The following is a 21,437-nucleotide window of genomic DNA, read 5'->3' on the forward strand; positions in this document are numbered from 1 at the left end:
TCACTAACTTCTTTGTCATGTGACATATTTACTCAGACTCTGTTTTAACATGTGCAGCTACACATCTCACAGAGGGCACACTCCTTTGGTATCCTACTTTGCATAGTACTATAGTTTCTAATTGGTTTCCATAGCTTCATGTTAAGTTCCTTATTTTTCACCCCCCCTTACTGTACCATACTGTAACTGACTTATCCAATAATAATGACTGGTTCAGATGTATTATAATAATACTGATGGAATCCTTTTAAAAAAGGATATGAAAAAAGAGTGGTGAGCCCTGGCCCTTGAAATCCTGGAGGTATGTGTAAATACTTCACTATTCACACTGTTGGCTGTTTACAGGGTTATAATAGGATAAGGTGTCTGATTGGAACAGACCCAAAGTCCTCTGGTCCTGACATATGCCTGGTGAATTTGTTTCTGTTCTGATGAGCATGTCTACTGTGCAATGTGTGCAGCTTTAAAACCTCCAGGATCTGAACCTTTTACTAATGGGGTCAGTCAGTTACAGTAGAACAGTGGTCCTCAACCTTTTTTGCGCCACGGACCGTTTTAATGTCAGATAATATTTTCACGAAGCAGCCTTTAAGGTGTGGCGGATAAACACAAACAACAAAATAAAATAATTCATAAAAACTGGTATTTTCTAAATATATAGGGGTGAGATTTTTCCGTTTAAAATAAAGTGGAGACGCAGTTTTTAAGACTTCATTCCTCATCAGAGAGTCGGTCGCCAGTCACCAGATATTATGCTGAGAGGACTTGGTGCGTCACAATAAATCTAAATTTCCAGTAGGACTCCTGGTTCTGTCTGTTGCAGCTTTTGCTGCATTGAAGGCTCTTATTCTGTCTCCTCACTGGCTCTTTTACCCTGCACCAAGAAACCTTTTTTGTTCATTTTACCAGCTTGGGAGTTTCAGTTTAGTGGTAATATATGATGTGTTACAGGCAGGAGTGGCCCCTTTAAGAAAGTAGAGGATGTGGGTTAGACATGTGGCCGAGGCATCAAGAGTGAGTCATAGACACATGTGGAGGAGAGAATCAGGCACATTTCTAATATATAACATCGTTTAGATCAGATAATAAATAAAACAGAAATAATGTATTTCTGTTTTCTTTTTGACCCACGGACCGGTGCCGGTATTACAGGAGACAACAGAATATTAGAGGGGACACTAGAATAATACAGGAGACACTAGAATATTAGAGGAGACACTAGAATAATACAGGAGAAGAGGAATTAAAACATATACTCTTATTTTTACTGTATCTGAGTTCACTTAGCAGTAACAGATGTCCTTTCCTCTTACAAGCAAAATACTAATTACGTATTAATTATTTTCAGAGGTGGGTAGTAACGCGTTACATTTACTCTGTTACATGTACTTAAGTAACTTTTTTTTTAAAAAGTACTTTTTTTTTAGTTTTACTGCACCATACTTTTTACTTTTACTTTAGTTTTTCTGTGTAGAAGTAACTTTTCTCTTACTCCGTTAACATTCGACATAGCGGGAAAAAAGTCGTCAGTCCTATAAGATCAAAGATGGCGGAGCTCTCTACAACTGAAGAGGATGAACAAACCTGGCCTCATGTTAAAAACATGTTTGAACAGCTTCGTCATGCTGTGTCTTATCTGTCAAAACAGACAAAGACATTTCAGAGTATAAAACTCTACGTCTAATCTGAGGAATGTCGTGGTACGTTTAGCTGTTTCATTTAGTGTTGTAATGTTAGCATGTTTAATTAGCAAGTTAGCTAGAGGCTAAAAATATAAGTTTCTTAAATTTGTTCTACTGGATAAGTAAATACAGACATGTGGTAGAGTCACTGTGTAAAACGATTTGTTTATTATATCGTTAATAACGTTTAAATCCTATATGGACAGTTTCCATTCTGTAGCGTTTGTGTCTGTGTCGTGGATTTTATTATATCTTGGATTTTATTATTTCACTCACTTACTTCACTCCAAGAACCTTTAAAAACTACTATTGAAGTAGTTCAATAGAGTGAAAATCATATAACATACAGACACAGATTATTGTAAAGTGAACCCTCTGTTTGCTGCCATTTGGAGGACAACTCAATATATACTGGAAAAGTTTTATTGTTCAAAAACATATTCTTTATGTTGTGATATGTTTTTACTCATTTATTTTTATTTATTTATTTCATTCATTTTATTTTATTATTTAAAATGTCTGCATTATCATTTTAACTGGCTGCAGTGTTTACATAGTTTCTAAGAAAATAAACAAGAACAATGAAACGTTACTCAGTACTTGAGTAGTCTTTTCCCCAAAAATACTATTTTACTCTTACTTGAGTAATATTTTGGATGACTACTTTTTACTTCTACTTGAGTAATAATATTTTGAAGTACAGCTATATTTACTTGAGTACAACTTTTGGCTACTCTACCCACCTCTGATTATTTTTTCCTTCATTTTGTGTTGTTCTTATTTCAGTAAGAGGATCAGATGGTGACATGAAGAAGTTCCTGTAGAATAATCATCATTATTACCTGTAGTAGAAGGTACCAGCACATGAATATGGACAGTTCACCAAAGGTAGAAATTTATCAGTAAATATAATAAGAGTGAGTAAAAGAAACTTCTCTAAATGTGTAGTTCACTAATTTCACTGTGGAAGTGAAACTACTTTCGACTCCAACTTCAAACCAACTTTACTGCTGTCTCCACACACCGAACATGCGCAACGCAGTTTCTTTAATTTCACTTTTAACTTTTGCTTTTAAAGTTTTTGTGGAGGCACAGCCAAAGATTCAGCTCGGGAGTAAACTCAGCTAAAACCAGATGGACAGAAATGATTATATAAAACAAGCAGTGTGGGAACTGATCGATCAGAAGAATGATCGATTCATTAAGTCTGTTTTTGGTCATCACTTTCAGGTGAGTGTCAAATTTTTATTTTATCTTAGATTTAGGAATAAACAGTCAGTTTGCACTTAAGTGCTTTATCTTATCTCCTAAAAATAAACCAAACCAAATAAAAAACAACAAACGCGATTAACAAAACCTCGTTTCACTGTGTCACATGATTACGGTCTGAAACAGGAAGAGTTTAAAACATACAGCAGCTTCAAGGTACAACAGAGATTTAAAACAAAGTCTTTATCTAAGGTCGTGTGAAATCATTCGTTGTAGCTAATTTCTTGTTTTTGCTTGTTTTACTGACAATAGTTCACACTAAAGGAAACTTTTTTCACTTTTTGACCTTTACTTATGCTGTCTTTATTGTTTTCATGCCTCTGTTCATCTAATAAAATTTTAAAATCTAATCAAAGTTGTGTCCACACAGACTCAAGAGTGAACTTGTGTCTTTATTGGTGAAAGGCCAAAGTCTCTGTGGCTTCAAATTGCTCTTGTTCAGTATTTCAGAAACTCCTGGATGAACTCACTAGAATATGAGTCTGGACATAAATAGAAACTGCAACGTAAATTTTTGGTATTTTATTTTTTTCTTTGCAGCTGAATTAGTGTCCGACTTATTTCCACACGATGTTTTCAGCAGAACACATGATGGCAGCTGCAGCACCAGGTGGGTCCAGTCAGACTTTATTAGTCTGAATTATACACTTCTTAATAAACGTCTTCTCTCACTATAATAACGTAATCTTCACATCGTAAATCATATCTGTGGATCCTGAATTAAGCTGTTTAAAGTTCTTGAAATGCAACACTTAATAAAAGTTTAAGTTATTAATTCTTCAGTTAAATTACAGTACTACAGAAAACCAGCAATATTCAAAAGGTTTTTTCAGTGAGTCGCCTCCTTTTGACCAGTTGGAGGCCACATACTGACAGGATAGGGTACCTTGCACGTATCTATGAAACGCCCACAGGCTTTAACCATTGTTTGACACAGTGTCAGTATTTGATGGATGAATTGATTTTGAGTCTCACGCTACAGCTACATTGATCCAAAAACCCCATATTGTAGTTCTTATTGTCACTTTCTTCATGTGTTTTCCTATTTGACTGTTTAAGCTGTGGTCCTGCAGATTTCGCTAAAGTCCCAGTTAATGGTGAAAACATTGTGTGGGTCAGTTTTACACTGTTACCATGTGATTCAGTCTGCTGAGACAGTTAATGCCCCCATGAAGTAACTTAATGTCTACTGCAGCTACAAAAACACTGACTGTGTCTTACATGTGATTGTGTATTTCTTATTCCATCTTCTGAATCATAAAACCTTTAGTGCACACTTTACACCTTCATAAAGAGTGGGGAACCTTTGACACCAGTAATCACTGCACATTTGAATGAACCTGTGTGATCTGTGCCCTGATCATGTTCAGAAGACAGTAGACTGAAAAAGAGTGTTTTTCCCATTTTACAGTCACAGAGAAACTACAACCCATGAAGCGCAGAAGGAGCATTGGAGGCGTGCCGCCTACAAATGAGTCGAACTGATTTAACAGATCAAAAACTAAAAAATGTAATACTTACATTACAGTGTATATACAGTAAATTAGTGGTATATCAATGTATTATTTATTCAACTCTATCTATTGAAACAATATTTAACATTTTAATAATTAGAATACTTCTCATTTCAGTGTCTGAGCTGAGGGTTGTTCTGCTCGGGAACAACTGGTTAAGGAGGAGTTTAGTGGGGAACATTATACTGGGAGAAGCTAAGTTCAACACTGAGAATAAATCAGACCAGTGTCTAAGGATCAGTGGACTGACTGAGGACAAAGAAATAGTTCTCATCAACACCCCAGATCTGCTGCATCCTGAAATCTCTGAAGACAAACTGACAGAACATGTAGAAAACTGTGTGAGACTCTCTGCTCCTGGACCTCATGTGTTCCTGCTGGTTCTACAGCCTGAAGACTTCACTGAGCTACAAACAAAGAGGCTACGATCAATCCTTGAACTCTTTGGTGATCGATCATTTGATCATTCACTGGTGCTGATATCAACACCCAGAGAGGAGAGTTCAGGTTCCACAGTAAAATACCTGCAGCATCATCTGTTAGGAGACATTATGAGGAAATGTAGACACAAGATGTTGTGGAAGAAAAACCTTGAACGTCCAGAGCTGTTAAAGATCATGGACCAGATTGTGGAAGAGAACGATGGAGCTCATGTGAGCTGTGATGTATTTGAGGACGCAAAGTCTGATTTATCCAGTGGTCATGAAGAAGCAGCCAGTCTCAGGGACCATGTTACTCAGGGTTTAGTGACAGCAAAAAACTACGTTTTTGATTGTGAGTATACTTGATCTATAATGTTCACATTCACTAATATGTGAAGATGAAGTTGATGTACTGTAATGAGCAGCTTTGTCTTCAAACAGGGTTTACATCATATACTTCATCAGCAGCGTTAAATCCAGTCGACCAATGTAAGTAGATGAAATTTACTGAAGACAAATGTGTTTAATTAATGCCAAACAGCATTTTAGTGCAGCTGTGAGAGGTGAGTGTAGGAGCAACATCTGGTTTAAATACTGTGTAGTTTATGTAGTAACATAAACTTTAGAGCCTTATGTACCTCGTACTCTCTGTAGTTACATTTAACATAACAAAAACTAATTATCAGCAGTAGAGCTTAATACTATGAAGACTTGTCTTCCAGTACTGTAACTTAACTTTTGTTTACCTGAGGTCTAGAAATTATTCACCAGGGAGAAACTGATTTAAGTTCAGAGAAAACTGCTGCTCTGATTTACTGAGAACTCCCTTTCAGAGCAGAGACATTCACCATCTGTCACCATCTAATGGTCAAACCACCACTTAGATCCTGTTTTTCTCTCTGTTGTTTATAGTGTCTCCTCTCAGGATTGTGCTTGTGGGGAAAAGTGAAGACAAAAAGACAAAACTTGGCAATGTCCTGATTGGAGATCAAGGTTTTCATTAAAAAAAAACTGAACCTATCAGACACTGTGTGGCCACCTGTGGAGAGTGGAGAGGAAGCTCTGTGACAGTGGTGAAAACACAATTTTATTTTTTTTTTTATTTGTAGAGCGCTTTCTACAATTGACATTGTCACAAAGCAGCTTTACACAACCAAAGAGCAGTACATGAACAGTGAATGTGTAAGAATCATAATAATCAGATTGTCCCTGATGAGCAAGCCGAGGGCGACAGTGGCAAGGAAAAACTCCCTGAGAAGGCAACAGGAAGAAACCTTGAGAGGACCCAGACTCAACAGGGAACCCATCCTCATATGGGTGATTACATGCTGTGTAGGCAGCAGTCCAGTATAACAGTTAAAGTCTTTTAAGTTAATATGGAGTCCAGTTAGTTATTGCAGGCAGACTTGTTCCATTCCTTGACTATCGAGCGTTGAGTCGAGACCTCCAAGAAACAGCTTCCGACGTCCGCCGAGGCCAAGACCGACATCATAGTAGCTTGACCAATCCGGTCTCCAAACGCATCCCATAGGGCAAACGGAGGATCCAGGCGACAAGATCTCCAGCCAGAAGTTGGGCATCAGGACGAGTCAGACAGGTCCAGAGGGCAAAGGGTGGAATGACGTGTAGCTCGACAGAGAGACAGGAAGAGGGAAAAGAGAGAGGGAGAGGGAAAGAGAGAGAAGAGGAGAGATGGCAGTTAGTTGCAGTTAGTTAAAACACCAGATCTGTTCAGTCTGCCTGAGCACACAGTGAAGAGAGAGGTGCTGAGATGTATGAATCTGTCCCGTCCTGGACCAAATGTTTTACTGCTGTTAGTCAAAACTTCAGAATTCAAGATGAAAGATGAAAGAAAAACTGAAGTACACGCTCAGTTTGTTTGGTCCAGATGCATTTAAATACTCAATGGTCATCATCACACACAAAGAGAAAGAAACAAGTTTCACTGTAAATCAGCTGTTAAAGGAGTGTGGAGGAAGATGCTACAACATGTTTGATCATGACAAGAAACTGTTGATGGAAAAGATTGAGAACATTTTATATGGAAACAAAGGGACCTTCCTCCACCTCACTGAAGAGATGTCTGAACCCATCAAACCAGCTTTAAACCTGGTTCTATGTGGTAGAAGAGGAGCACTGAAGACTTCAGCAGCCAAGACCATTTTAGGTCAGACAGAGCTTCATTCAGTCTCCAACTCATCAGAGTGTGTTAAGAATCAGGGAGAGGTGTGTGGACGTTGGGTTTCCCTGGTGGAGCTGCCTGCCTTGTATGGAAAACCTCAGGAGACAGTGATGGAGGAATCATTCAGGTGTATCTCCCTCTGTGATCCTGAGGGGGTCCATGCCTTCATCCTGGTCCTACCTGTGGGTCCCCTCACTGATGAAGACAAGGGAGAGTTAGAGACCATCCAGAACACATTCAGCTCTATAGTCAATGACTTCACCATGATTCTGTTCACTGTGGAGTCAGATCCTACAGATCCAGATGTTGTTAACTTTGTAAGAAGAGACAGAGACATCCAGGAGCTCTGTCAGAGCTGTGGAGGAAGATATGTTGTTGTCAACATCAAGGACAGGAAGATGAGAGAGGAGATGTTGGAGACTGTGGACCAAGTTAGACTGTCCAGAAATAAATCATGTAGTTTTACAACAGAAACATTTACTCGTGTCCAAATGCAAAATGTTTTACAACTAGAGAGAAACGTCACCACATTACACACTAAACTGAGGAAGCTGAAAGACAATATTGTCACATGTAAGTACTTCCTGTTTTAAATACCTTTTCTAAACATACAGTATTCTAAATAATTAAAGCTACTATATTATTTTCTTTTGATGTTTCAGGTGATGAAGAGGAGCAGAGTCCAGAGAGTCTCAGGATTGTTCTGATAGGGAAGACTGGCTGTGGAAAGAGTTCTTCAGGAAACACTATTCTAGGAAGAAAAGAGTTTAAAGCTGAACTAAGTCAAACATCAGTCACTAAACAATGTCAGAAAGAACAGAGTGAAGTTAACGGTCGTCCTGTTGTTGTGGTCGACACTCCTGGTCTGTTTGATTCAACCTTATCTAATGAACAAGTTAATGATGAGATGGTGAAATGTATCAGTCTTCTGGCTCCAGGACCACATGTCTTCCTGTTGGTGTTACAGATTGGTCGACTCACACCAGAGGAGAAGGAGACGTTAAAACTTATAAAGGAAGGCTTCGGAAAGAATTCAGAGAAATTCACCATCGTTCTTTTAACTGGAGGAGATAAACTGGAACATGAGGAGCTGTCGATTGAAGAATACATCAAAACAAAATGTGATGATTGTTTTAAGAAGTTGATCAGTGACTGTGGTGGAAGATACCATGTGTTTAATAACTATGATAAAAACAACCTCAAACAAGTCAGTGAACTGATAGAAAAGATCAACACCATGGTGAAGGAAAATGGAGGCAGCTACTTCACTAATGAGATGCTGCAAGAAGCTGAAGCAGCGATAAAGAAAGAAGTGGAGAGAATCTTGAAGGAGAAAGAAGAAGAAATGAAGAGAGAGAGAGAAGAACTGGAAAGAAAATATGAGGAAGAGAAAAAAGCCATAAAAAGAAGAATGGAAGAACAGAAAGCTGCAATTGAACAGGAGAGAAAACTGAAAGATGAACAACTGATGGACATGGAAGAAAAGATAAGGAGGGAGCGTGAGGAGAGAAGGAAAGAACAAGAAACTAGAGAAGAAGAAGAGAGAAAGAGGAAAAGAGATGATGAAACCAAGCAGAAGGAGTGGGAAGAAAAAAAAAGAGTCAGAGCTTAAGGAGCGAAGAGACATGTTGCAGCTCGAACGAGAAGCCTGGGAGAAAGAACGAAAAGAGTGGTGGGAAAAACGAACACAAGACGACGAACAGAGGCGACACGAGGAGCAAAGACTTCAAAAGCTTCTACAACAATATGCACAGGAAAGAGAAGAATCCGAAAGGAATAAAAGAGACGAAGATAAAGCCAGAAAAGAGTGGGAGGAAAAGAAGCAGAATGAATTAGAGAACAACTACAAGGAAATAATGGAGAAGCTGCAGAAGACACATGAAGAGGAAGCCAGAAAGAAAGCTGAAGAGTTGAATGAATTCAAAGAGAAACACACCAAAGACTTAGCAGCTCACAAACAAGAGCATGAGACACAAATGAAGGACAAAGATGAAAAGTACGACCTGTTGAAGGCGCTTTCAGTCTGCAATGAAAGACAAAGGAGGGAAAATCACCAGAGACAAATCAGTGACTTAGTGAAGTGTGTGACCAGGAAGAGTGGAAATGTGACCAGAATCAAAGAGCTACTGATCCTGCAGGAAAACCAGAAGAAGAAAGTGGAAAATCAGGAGGAGAAAGAAAACCTGCAGAAAATCCACGAGAGAGAAATAAGTGACCTGATCCAGGAACTGCTGAACCAAGTGGAGACCAAATCTCCCTGTTGTATTTTATGAAGGGGAAATGATTTAATGTGTCTGTCATGCCTTTCAGTCAAAAGCATGAATGAGTTAATGGTTTAGTTCATAAGTGATAAATGAATAAGAGTAAGTTGTGACAGCTAAAAACTATTTCCACTCTCTGTTTAATAGTACATCTTTGATGTATTTTCTTTGTCGGTACAGTTTCCACAGTGAAACGAAGTAGTTCATGTACATGCTGAATGTGCTCTATACGTTTGTGCCTTGGGAAACATTTGTCTTTGTAAGTATGAACATGTTTATGGACATTAGAAGAATGTAACATGTAATAAATAACGTGTGCATGTTATCAGAATTAGCTTCACTCAAGTCAAGAGTGTAACCTACGCAATGTGTAACGTTATGTATTATTTGTTCATTTAGTTTCTTTCTGTTTCTTTCAGTTACAAAGATAAAATAGCATAAGATCAAGATAGAAGTGTAGTTGAGAGCAATGTGCTCCTCAGTTCACTACAACTCCAGTAAAAACAAGAAAAGCAAGCCTTGTATGTAGTCTTCTACCTTTTGTTAGCTGGCTGTCTAGCTACACTAAGTTCACGTGTTGTGAGAACAACACAGTGTCTCTGTCACTCTGTATGTTGTAACTGACTATAAACATCATAAGTATTATTAACCTGTTGATTTCAGCTACGTGTTTCTGAATTAATGACAAACAGGAAGAGACAGAAGAAAAATATGTCTTAAACACGTCTCTAGTTTTCCTACATTTTACAATAAAGGGCCTTCAAAATATTCCCTGACTCATCTTACACTAATCAATCAATTCTGATCACTGTTTATTGTGGTAACATGAATTATGTTAATACTCTGTATGAGTGGTTTGACTTCTGTGGATTTGAACCACAGTCTTACTTCACTATCCAGCCACTAAAAACATTGTGAGAGTTAAACGTATGTACAGAGGCACAAAATTTCAGAGACAGTAAACTGATCTATATGTATATATATATATGAATGAGTTTGACGGTTGAACGGTTTAATCTGTGACTGTTCCAGCTGAGTCAATACAGTAGAGTTGCAGTAGAGTTGTTTCCTATATGTCATTTACATGACACAGAAAAATATGAAACACAGTGAGTTAGATATATACTATATATACAGCTCCAAGGCTGAGGAGACCTGCAGCAGTACAGAGAGAGAAAGAACGGAGGAAACACAACTACAGGAGAGAGAAAAGACAAAGTTAATGACATGAAATGGTGGAATATAAAGTCGACATTAGTTGTTGTTGTAGAAGCTACAAAGTTCACAGTTGTTTACAATTATAGACCTAGTTGAGAAACAGAATGATGGAGACAGTTTGAGCTGTGATGTATCTGAGGTAAATACTCTAAATACTGTCTTGAATGAGTTAAACAACTGTATTATCTTTGCAGCTGTCTGAGGTGGTTTAGTATCTACAACCACCTCAGACAGCTGACAATGAAACATGAATTAAACTTGAATATGACTCTTGAACCTCTTCAATCAGTCACAGTGCTGTTATTTGAGGTGTTCTGTCTCTAACCAGGGAGCAGGTTGGAGTTTATCTCTCTGTGTCAGAATCCCTGTTGAATTATTTCCTCACACTGTTAAATCATTAAATGTCCATTTCCTTGACAGTGTATCTGAGTGATATGCAGTAAACACTGGTGTACATTAATATACTAGTACACACAAAGTACTGTGAATGTGTCATCTACAGGTTTCTGTTGTCATCTAGTGGCCAAATAAAAAACGACAGCCTGCTCTGTTTCATATGGAAACACCCAGTTCTCCAATTTAGAAATTAATATGGCAGCATGTCAAATAACACTGATACAAGTTTGTCTGCTTCAATAAATCTGGACCACAAATGATCAACCAGACGATAAGATCAACTCCAACAGCAGAGATTCAGTGAGTATTAGATGATTCTGTTTCTACAAACTTGTGTCGTCAGATCTACTGTTGAATATGTGGAAACATGTGAACAGCTGCTGCAAACTGACACCAAACATTTTACTTTTACTTTTAACTCGGAGCAGTGATCAGTGATGGCGCAACAGGAATAAATCGGTGAGTAAACTTGAACAAACTCTAATCATTACTTCAACATCCAGACGTTAGAATAAAGCCAGTGTCAGTGATCAGACTGTAGATGGATCAACAGACCGTCAGGAGTTGATATGAAACGTGTTCACTTCACTGACAAGTCGTTTTTACAGCCTGAAAACTTATGAAGAAAAAAAGCAGAAGAGTTGGAGTCAGTTTGTGATGTGTTATCGATAGAAACATTTGTGAAACAAACTTCTCAGAACCATCGATGACATTAATAAGACAGTACTTGATTTCTGTTGCTGCATTCCTCAGCACAGCAGCTGACAGAAACATACTCCAACAATCTAACACAGTTCTTTTTATAGATTGTAGATGGGAGGGAGATGTTTTTCTGCTTGTAACTAAACACTGAGCATGCTATCTGACTCCCTAGGATAAAAGTCTGGTTCACAAGTTTCACAAGAGTCACTTTAAGTTATAACAAATGGCAGTTTAATGACAGTAACAGATGTAAAAGGACAACTATCTGTACAATTTTCTGTTATATATAATCACATCATAATCGATTGTTTCTTCCATGTTCATTCTAATGTGATCTGTTATGAATTTTATTGTGAATCTAGTTTTGTTTCCTCCTGTTAATCTTTAATTACAACTTTGTTAACACAAAACATCGCTTTTATTTCTCAGTTTGTTGAAGTATTTGGTTCCTGATTCACACACAGTTACTGTACTTTTGTAAAAGAGAGATTTCAAGTTGTTCAGAACTTTAATTTCCAGAATTTAAAGTACAAATATTCACTTTTTCTTTGTGGGTTATTTTTCAGGAAGATGAAGAATTAAAACATTAATTGTTTGTGAAGAGACTGTACGTCACCTCAGCACTATTGCATAGAGACGTGTGTGTGTTTTGAGTTTATCATATTAAAATCTAACTTCTTTTTATTCTTCCCTCTGTTGCAGCTGAATCAGCTTCAGTACCAGCTGATGTCAGCAGAGTGACATCATGGCGTCCGCAGCACCAGGTGAGTCCAGGTTTACACACTGTCTTCTGTCACTGTCCACACATTACACCTGTTATAAATTAACTCTTATTATACTCTTCAGATGTTTAATGAGTTTCTGAGTTAAATCTTTACTTGAACAGAATCATGTAATTAATAGTTGTCTGAAGTTAGAATTAAGTTCTGAAAGGAACAGTTGAAAAACTCATCACGTTATTTGATATTTATCAGTTATTTTCCTTCCTCAGTTTGACCTTCATGCTTTGCAGCTGTACTGATGGAGCAATTTAACATTTTCTCATTAAATCTAATGATTTGATTTGTCTTAATGGTTTATTGAAACCTAAACCACAAAGACAGATTCTCTGTTACATATGAAGTTTAGTTCTGCAGAACCTGGTTCTATATGGGGATTTTTATTTACATTGAAGAAATTATTAGAACTGTTGAATGGTAGTTTTGTGGGGCCTATGCAATGTTTAATAAAATATCCAGTAAAAATACAATTTAAAAGACAAAAGGGCAAAGCTGAGGCTTCAAAGTCCAGGTTCAAATAAGGTCAGGAAGGAAAGGTAGGTGGTTGGAAAACAGGATGAAACACTGACAAGCTCACAGGGAGGTTCTTAAATAGAAACCATAAGTGAAAGAGCTCAGACAATCAGGGCAAAGGAGAGTGGACAGGTGAACCAGATAAGGATTCAGAGTGAGCAGGGGAGAGAGAGACAGAACTGGAAATGAAGCATTTATAGCAGAGATGGAAAATGACTGGAGAAAACAGATTGAACGAAAAAAAATACAAGAAGAAAAAGAAAGAAACCCGGACAGGGACTGAAAAAGAAGGGCAAAATGAAAGCAAGGACCAGTAATTTGGGACAGGATCATGACAGGTAGTTCAGTTCAGTGGTGACATGATGGATGAATGAGCTCCAAACTCTGCTCACTCAGCAGCCTCACTCTCAATATTCAAAACACTGTTGAAGACAGAACCCTTCCTCAACTTTCTCCCTTATTTGACTCTAGTGTCTCATGAAACAAACAATTATCTCATACAAACAGCAATGTGCAACAACATTTTTATATCATGAAAAAAAACAAAGCTTCTCCCTCTGCATATTCAGGATCAGTGTTATGAGTTCACCTGATCTGCTCCATCATGGAGATTCCACCAAATGACAGAGACCTTAAGCTGTGTCTGAATAATTAACATTACTCTGTTTCCACATTCAGTGTTTTCATTGCCACCTCTCAGTGAGTCAAACTGTAGAGTTTTTGTTGATCTGAAATTATAATATTTAACAGTGTCTGATTGTCTGATTTAAGCAACTAAAACAGGGGTCACTAACAAGGCGGACTGCGGTACAGTGTCCAGGCCCAGAAGCTGTCCCATACGGACCCGGAGCTACAGATAAAACCGAACTTTTTGATTCCAAATCTATCGGGACAACTTAATTTTAATCGGCGCAGCAATTTCTATCTTTACGGTAGTTATTTAGTGGACGCGAGAACGCGTCAGAGAGGAGAGAGATACAGACGACAGAGAGGAGAATTCAATTTGAATTTGCAAAAGCCTTTATTCACCAAATGTTCAGAGTAAACAAACCAACAATCAAAAACATGTCACAGACCAAAACATCATAAGGACAGAGATAAATAAACACATCAATAAGTAGAGGGTTCAGCCTCTGTTGAAAATAAACTAATCCTTAGTTTACAGAGGTGACCTCCTGATCCTCGGCCTTCCTGGTCTTGTAAATCGCAAGTTTGGCCTGACCAGACAAGAAGTTCAGCAGTTGCCGCTTCGTGGCGTCTGCTCTGCAGTACCCAGCCCCAAAGATAAAAACAGTCATGGTCCAAGTTTCACTAGAACCTTCAAAGATCACAGTTAACAACTCAAACAGCTCACGCAGCCGGTCACAATCCATGAAACAGTGGAAAACAGTCTCCGGCAGGCCACAGTGCACACAGCTGCAGGAAACCGCCAGATTGATCTTGATGGTGAAAGAGTTCATAGCGATCGACCCGTGTAAGATCCTCCACTGAAGATCTCCAGTTCTCTTGTTCAGGGGTGGGTTGTAGAGGACCCTCCATACGGGTTGCAGACCAACTTCTCGAACCAGCTTCCTCCTCCACACTGTGTCCTCCCTGCGCCTCAGCTGGACTCTATTCAACTCCACAGCACAGCAGGCATCCAGAGTCGTCCCCGTGACAGTGTAAAGGTCAAAGCACCTGCTCGAATCCCTAAAGTCCAAAGTAAAACCAAGTTCAGGAAAAGGATCTCGCTCATCCGGACTCTCCACGCCACTGCAGTAATCCTGCAGCATCTGCTGCTCATCAGCAGACAGTCTAGCCAGGACCAGTCTTAAAATCCTCTCTAAAACCCGGGCTGATCTCAGACCCAAAGCCGAGGCCATGGCCGGTGCGTTTCCCAGGTCAGGATCAGCCACGTGAACCAGGTGCTTCAGCGTTGTCAGTTCTGAAGAGAGCAGGGCAGGAGTCAGACCCGGAGAGGAGCCATCGTGGACGGCCAACCGGGCCCCGCATAACAGGGGCTCAGCCAGAAGCCAGTACAGGGAGACTGAAGGCTCCAGCCTCCTCCACCTAAAACCCTCCAGGATCGAAAAACCGAAATATCAAAACCAGTGGAGTCCATTAAAAACAGCACAGAGTCAAGGTGAAGCGTGTCAGCTGTTCGTAGAATGGCAGAGGCCACGGGTCTCCAGACCACATCCTCAGGTCCAGAAGAAACCTTGACAAACGCAGTCTGAAAGCGGACACTCTGCTGGACAAGTGGACCAGACCTTGACCGCCTTGATCTTTGGGCAAAAACAAAACACACTGTGGCACCCAGTGAAGCTGGTCCCAGAAAAAAATCACAATAATGGACGGAACCCGTTTAAGAAGATCAACAGGGGGGTCCACACAGGCCAGGCGGTGCCAGAGCCCACTGGCCACCAAGTTGTTGATCACCAGAGCCCTCCACCTGTACGACATCTGTGGCAGTAACCACCTCAACAAAAAAGTTCACTGAGCATCACATTAACCTCCTCAGAGGCCTGGGGAAGACCACCACAGAAAGTCTCATAGTGCACCAAGTCCTCAGTGTACTCACTGCTGTACAGGTCTCTGTAGAACTCCACAGCCCTCCCCCTGATGTGACCAGGCTCTGTCAGCACAGCCCCTACAGAGGAGCGCAGGCCGTGGATGTACCTGCTCTGGCCATTCCTCTTTACCAGACTGAAGAAAAAGCAGGAGGGAGCATCCATCTCAGCAACAGCCTGGAACCTGCACCGGACCAGTGCGCCTTGTGTTCTGTTGCCCAGTAGGCTGGCAAGAAGAGCCTTTTTGGATTTGAGGACGTCAAGGTGTCCTGTGTTTCCCGTGGAATCTGCCAAAAGTTGCAGTTCCACAATATCACTCTCTAGCGCTTCAATCGACTTCTGGTAACGTCTCTAGTGACATTGAGAGTGTACTGTTGTCAGAATTGCTTAATCTGGACTTTGCCACAATCCCACCACTGTCTAAGATTCATAAAATCAGATTTCTGGGTTTTGAAAGTCTTCCAAAAGAGCCTAAAACCATCTTTAAAACACTCATCAAGCAACAGTGAATCATTAAAAATCCAGTATGCGCTCCTGTGCTTAATGTTATTAATAAAAACATGACACAAAACCATGGAGTGATCAGTAAAACCAACAGGTGTGATCGAACAGGACCTGAAAGAACTCATCTGGTGCTTAAAGGAATAAAAACGATCCAGTCTCGCTAAGGAGATCATGCCATCTCTCACGTGGGACCACGTGTACTGTCTGTCCGAGCCGTGGAGGCTCCTCCAGACATCGACCAGCTCATGAGCTTCAATTACCTGTTGTAAAACACGCCCAGATGCAGGATGAGGCTCGATATGGTTCCTGTCTAGACGGTCGTTCGCAGTACAGTTAAAATCACCACCTAAGAACAAGTAATCGTTGCAGTTACAGCGAATTAGAACAGAGTTCACTTCCTTGAGGAGCAGGAGTCTCTCTGCTCCTGTATTAGGAGCGTAAACATTGTCCAAGAGCACTTTGGTACGTTCAAACACTGCCTGGACCAGCAGTCGGCCAGGAACCACTTCAGATGTAGTGAAGGAGACAGGAGGGCAGGATCCAGAAAACAGGATACCTACACCCCCACTGCTGCTGCTGCCATGGCTCAGTACCACCTGTCCAGGCCACTCCCTGTGCCAGTCAACCTCATTACTGCCGTCACTGTGTGTTTCCTGTATTAGCATCACGTCAATGTGATTCAGTTTCATTAGTTCATATAAAACCATTCTCTTCTTCAGGTCTCTGGCCCCGTTCAGATTCAAGGTGCCAATTTTGAAAGTAGTCATGAGGAGAGAGAAGAGAAAACAACCACAGAACAACAGCAGGAAAACCAGGGCAGGGAGTGAGCACTTAGAACAACCCTCCATCATCCTCAGGTTCCTGGCTCAGCTTGAACACTATTTTCTTAAGTCTGTACACCTCCTGGTCTGTGTAGCCCCCGTTACCTCTGCCCCTCATCTGACCACGGACCGAGGTCACAAACAGTTCTTTATCAGAAAAATTATCTTCAACTTTAACGCCCTTTAAGTTCTTAGTCCGTAACAGAAACAGTTTAACTCTGTCAACACTGTACGCTCTAATTCCTCCCAGCCTCTGAGACTGGGAGGAATTAGAACCGGACATCTCAGCATCAGTGCCGGGAGAGTCGTCGACCCAACTACAGTCCGACTCGGCTGCCTTCAGGCTCCTCAGGCCTCGACCTCTGACCTTTTTCACAGCCCCAGACTGGTCCTGGGAGCTGTTCACAGTAGTTTTACTTTTCCTTTTACCCCCTGGTACTGTGGGACAACTGTCCCCTTCGTCCATCACTGCGTCCTGTTCAGTCCGCAGCTCCTCAGCACACGGCACCACCTCCCCTTTACTCACTGTCTCTACAGCTGACGTGCGATCAGCAGCATCAGTCACCACCACCTCAGCCCGGTCACCCCCCAGGGCACCTGCCTCAGACTCATTCTGCTGCCCTTCACCTCCATCTTGCTCCTGCCCGTCCACCTCTTCCCCTCCTTTGCCCCCTGCTGGCTGCTCCACCCCATCATGGACACCATCAGACCTCCCTTCGGCCTTCTCAGGACAGGCCCTGATGAGATGTCCTCCCCTCCCACAGCCAAAACACTTCATGGTCTCAGATGTCACAAACAGAACATAATCAAAGTCATCAACCCTCAGCTTCAGCACCAGGTTCAGTTCTTCGTCCTTATTGTTCAGAACCATGTAGACCTGACGTCTGTGGGAGATGACGTGACGCAGCTCTGGCTGTGTACATCCCGACGGTAACCTCCGTACAGGAGACACCATCTTCCCGTGTCGGGACAACTCTCTGCACAGCAGCTCGTCACTGATAAACGGAGGAACATTAGACAGAGTCACTTTCTTAGAGGGCTGAGTGAGAGGAGACACAGAAACAAAGGAGTCACTGATCACAACACCACTTTCAACCAGGCCGTGAACTTTATCAACGCTGTCGAGGAAAAGAACGACGGAGCCGTTCATCCTGCAGCTGATTTAATACTTAGTGGACCGACCACAGCGGACACACACTCATTCACCGAGAACCGGGAGGCAGCGGACACTTTCAGGCCGGTGAAGAGCATACCTCCACCTCCACCTGCACGCCGCCCAACGAACGCCGGTCGGACACAAAAGCGCACAGAAACCCGGTAAAAAAACCCTACCCCCCCTCTATGAAGACCAGACTGTACAACAACAGTTAAAAAGACAAAAAACTAAAGAAAAAGAAAGAAAAACTACAAAAAACACAGAAAACTTAAACTTAACATTACTGTGTTTCCACATTCACTGTTTTCATTCATGTATCATCTGTTGGAAATCCACCAAACATCAGAGGAGACTTAATTTAAATCATTGTTAATGAAGACGCCAGTTATCTTTGCACATCTGAATGATTTTAGAAAAAATTAGAGAACAGATGTGGACAAAATAAAGAAATTACTTGTATCTTTGTGTTTCCTCACAGTCACAGATGATGGACGATCCAGGAAACGTAGAAGCAGCATTGAAACGCCGCCTCTCAGTGAGTCAAGCTAAACAGTTTGTTTTGTTGATCTGAAATTATAATATTTAACAGTGGAAACTCTAAAAATGTCTGATGTAGGCAAGTAAAAGGAAAAAAAATATCAATACATGTCACATTTATGTATTCTCGGTAATATAATGAGTTTAATTCTAGAAATAATTTTCTTATCAGTGTCTGAGCTGAGAGTTGTTCTGCTGGGGAACAGCTGGTCTGATCAAAGAGAAGTGTTGAACTGTTTACTTGGACAAACTGTGTTCAACACTGAACAAGCACCAGACTACTGTCTGAGGGTCAGTGAACTGACTGAGGACAAAGAAATAGTTCTCATCAACACCCCAGATCTGCTGCATCCTAAAATCACTGAAGACAAACTGACAGAACATGTAGAAAACTGTGTGAGACTCTCTGCTCCTGGACCTCATGTGTTCCTGCTGGTTCTACAGCCTGAAGACTTCACTGAGGAACAGAAACAGAGACTCTGTAGAGTCCTTGAACTTTTCAGCTCTGAATCATTTGATCATTCACTGGTGCTGATATCAACACCCAGAGAGGAGAGTTCAGGTTCCACAGTAAAATACCTGCAGCATCATCTGTTAGGAGACATTATGAGGAAATGTAGACACAAGATGTTGTGGAAGAAAAACCTTGAACGTCCAGAGCTGTTAAAGATCATGGACCAGATTGTGGAAGAGAACCATGGAGATCATGTGAGCTGTGATGTATTTGAGGACGTAAAGTCTGATTTATTCAGTGGTTGTAAAAGTCTGAAAGAAGAAGGAGCAGCCAGTGTTAAAGTGGATCCTGTTGAACCTGTTGGTAAGTTCAAGAATATTCTTATCATGTGAAGACAAATGATGAAGTTTGAACATTAGATCAAGAATGAGACAGATTTTCAATCCTACATTTACAGAACTGAAGTCTATCTGGGATCCTGCAATAACTGGTTTTGACTAATAGAAAACATAAAAACTATTAACACATCTGATGAGAAATGTGACACAAATAGAACAAAGACATTGTAATTAATGGCTATTAATTCCTGTAAAATAGTAGTAAATGATAACAATGGAAGTGGGAAATTAGTAGAGTGTAATGAAACTATACTTAATCTTTAAGGTAATATTGAAACTTGTTTATTTATTTTTCACAGCACATGGACTCAGGATTGTGATGTTTGGGAAACAAGATGATAATAAAACAACACTGGGAAACTTCATCACTGGGACAAAAGAGTTTTCTACACCGAATTTCCCTTCACGTGAACACTGTGTGTCTGCCAGTGGAGAGTGTAGAGGAAAACCAGTAACAGTAGTAAAAACTCCAGACATGTTCAGTCTGTCTGTGGAAGCAGTGAGAGAAGAGATGAAGAACTGTGTGACTCTTTGTTCTCCTGGACCAAATGTTCTGCTGCTGTTAGTGAAACCTTCTGAATTCACTGAGAAGAACAGAAGAAGACTGAAGTTCATCCTGAGTTTGTTTGATCAAGATGCTTTTAAATACTCAATGGTCGTCATCACACATAAGGGGAAAGAGAATGAGTCAGTAAAAAAACTGATTAAAGACTGTGAACAAAGGCAGCACAGAATCAATCTGAACAAAAGGATTTTTTTAAAAAATGAAGATTTAATGCAAAAAATAGAAAATATAGTGACTGAGAACAACGGAGGATTTCTACAGATTAATGAAAAGGATGAACATCTGAACTTGGTTCTGTGTGGTAGAAGAGGAGCATTGAAGTCTTCAGCAGCCAAGACCATTTTAGATCAGACAGAGCTTCATTCAGTCTCCAACTCATCAGAGTGTGTTAAGAATCAGGGAGAGTTGTGTGGACGTTGGGTTTCCCTGGTGGAGCTGCCTGCCTTGTATGGAAAACCTCAGGAGACAGTGATGGAGGAATCATTCAGGAGTATCTCCCTCTGTGATCCTGAGGGGGTCCATGCCTTCATCCTGGTCCTACCTGTGGGTCCCCTCACTGATGAAGACAAGGGAGAGTTAGAGACCATCCAGAACACATTCAGCTCTATAGTCAATGACTTCACCATGATTCTGTTCACTGTGGAGTCAGATCCTACAGATCCAGATGTTGTTAACTTTGTAAGAGAGAACAGAGACATCCAGGAGCTCTGTCAGAGCTGTGGAGGAAGATATGTTGTTGTCAACATCAAGGACAGAAAGCAGATCTCTGAGCTGTTGGACACTGTGGAGGAAATAAAACTGAACAAAGATAAACCACAGTACTATACAACTAAAACATTTACACATGCCCAAATAGATAAAGTAATAAAACAAGAGAAACTCATCAACACGCAACAGCGAGAAATTGAACAAGCATCAGATTTCAGAGAGAAATACAATGAATTAACAGCTCAGAAGCAAGAGTATGAAAAACAAATGAAAGAAAAAGATGAAAAACATGAGAAACTAATGAAAGAAAACGATGAGGAGCATAAGAAACAAATGAAAGAAAACGATGAAAAACATGAGAAACTAATGAAAGAAAACGATGAAAAACATGATGAACTAATGCAAGAAAAAGATGAAAAAAATGATGAACTAATGCAAGAAAAAGATGAAGAGCATAAGAAGCAACTTAAAGACAGAGTAGACATGATGAAATGTGTGGCCAAAAAGAGAGAAAATCTGAAAAAAATTAATGATTTACTGAAAAAACACGAACAGGAAATGAAACGTGTGGATAAGAAGCAAAAAGATGATCTGCAGAAAGAACATGACAAACAGATCAGTGACTTGATGGAGCAGCTCTCGAAAGAAAACTCAAGCTGCTGCATTTTATGAGATGTACACGTATCGATTTTATTGTAGAAGTATTGTAACAGCAAAACACATTTACTGTACTTTAATATCATATATATATATATATATATATTCTTTCTATCCATCCATCCATCCATTCTCATCCGCTTATCCGGG

At 40.3% G+C, this 21,437-nt stretch overlaps 2 protein-coding genes across 2 annotated transcripts; both read left to right on the forward strand.

Annotated features, from left to right (window-relative positions):
• The first annotated feature begins 3,521 nt into the window (after positions 1-3,521).
• Positions 3,522-9,342, forward strand: LOC113150526 (GTPase IMAP family member 8-like). The gene is given in 5 exon segments (XM_026343073.1): positions 3,522-3,561; positions 4,583-5,182; positions 6,941-7,642; positions 7,732-8,653; positions 8,655-9,342. Coding segments are annotated over 5 exon segments (2,952 nt in total).
• A 1,943-nt stretch (positions 9,343-11,285) lies between these two features.
• Positions 11,286-21,367, forward strand: LOC113150110 (GTPase IMAP family member 8-like). The gene is made up of 5 exons (XM_026342499.2): positions 11,286-11,403; positions 12,349-12,410; positions 18,447-18,503; positions 18,678-19,322; positions 19,657-21,367. Exons 2-5 carry the CDS (start codon positions 12,392-12,394, stop codon positions 21,300-21,302), a joined length of 2,367 nt encoding a protein of 788 aa, XP_026198284.1. The 5' UTR covers positions 11,286-11,403; positions 12,349-12,391; the 3' UTR covers positions 21,303-21,367.
• The last annotated feature ends 70 nt before the right edge of the window (positions 21,368-21,437 follow it).

Source organism: Anabas testudineus, chromosome 9, assembly GCF_900324465.2.
Source record: "Anabas testudineus chromosome 9, fAnaTes1.2, whole genome shotgun sequence".
Taxonomy (NCBI): Eukaryota; Metazoa; Chordata; class Actinopteri; order Anabantiformes; family Anabantidae; genus Anabas; species Anabas testudineus.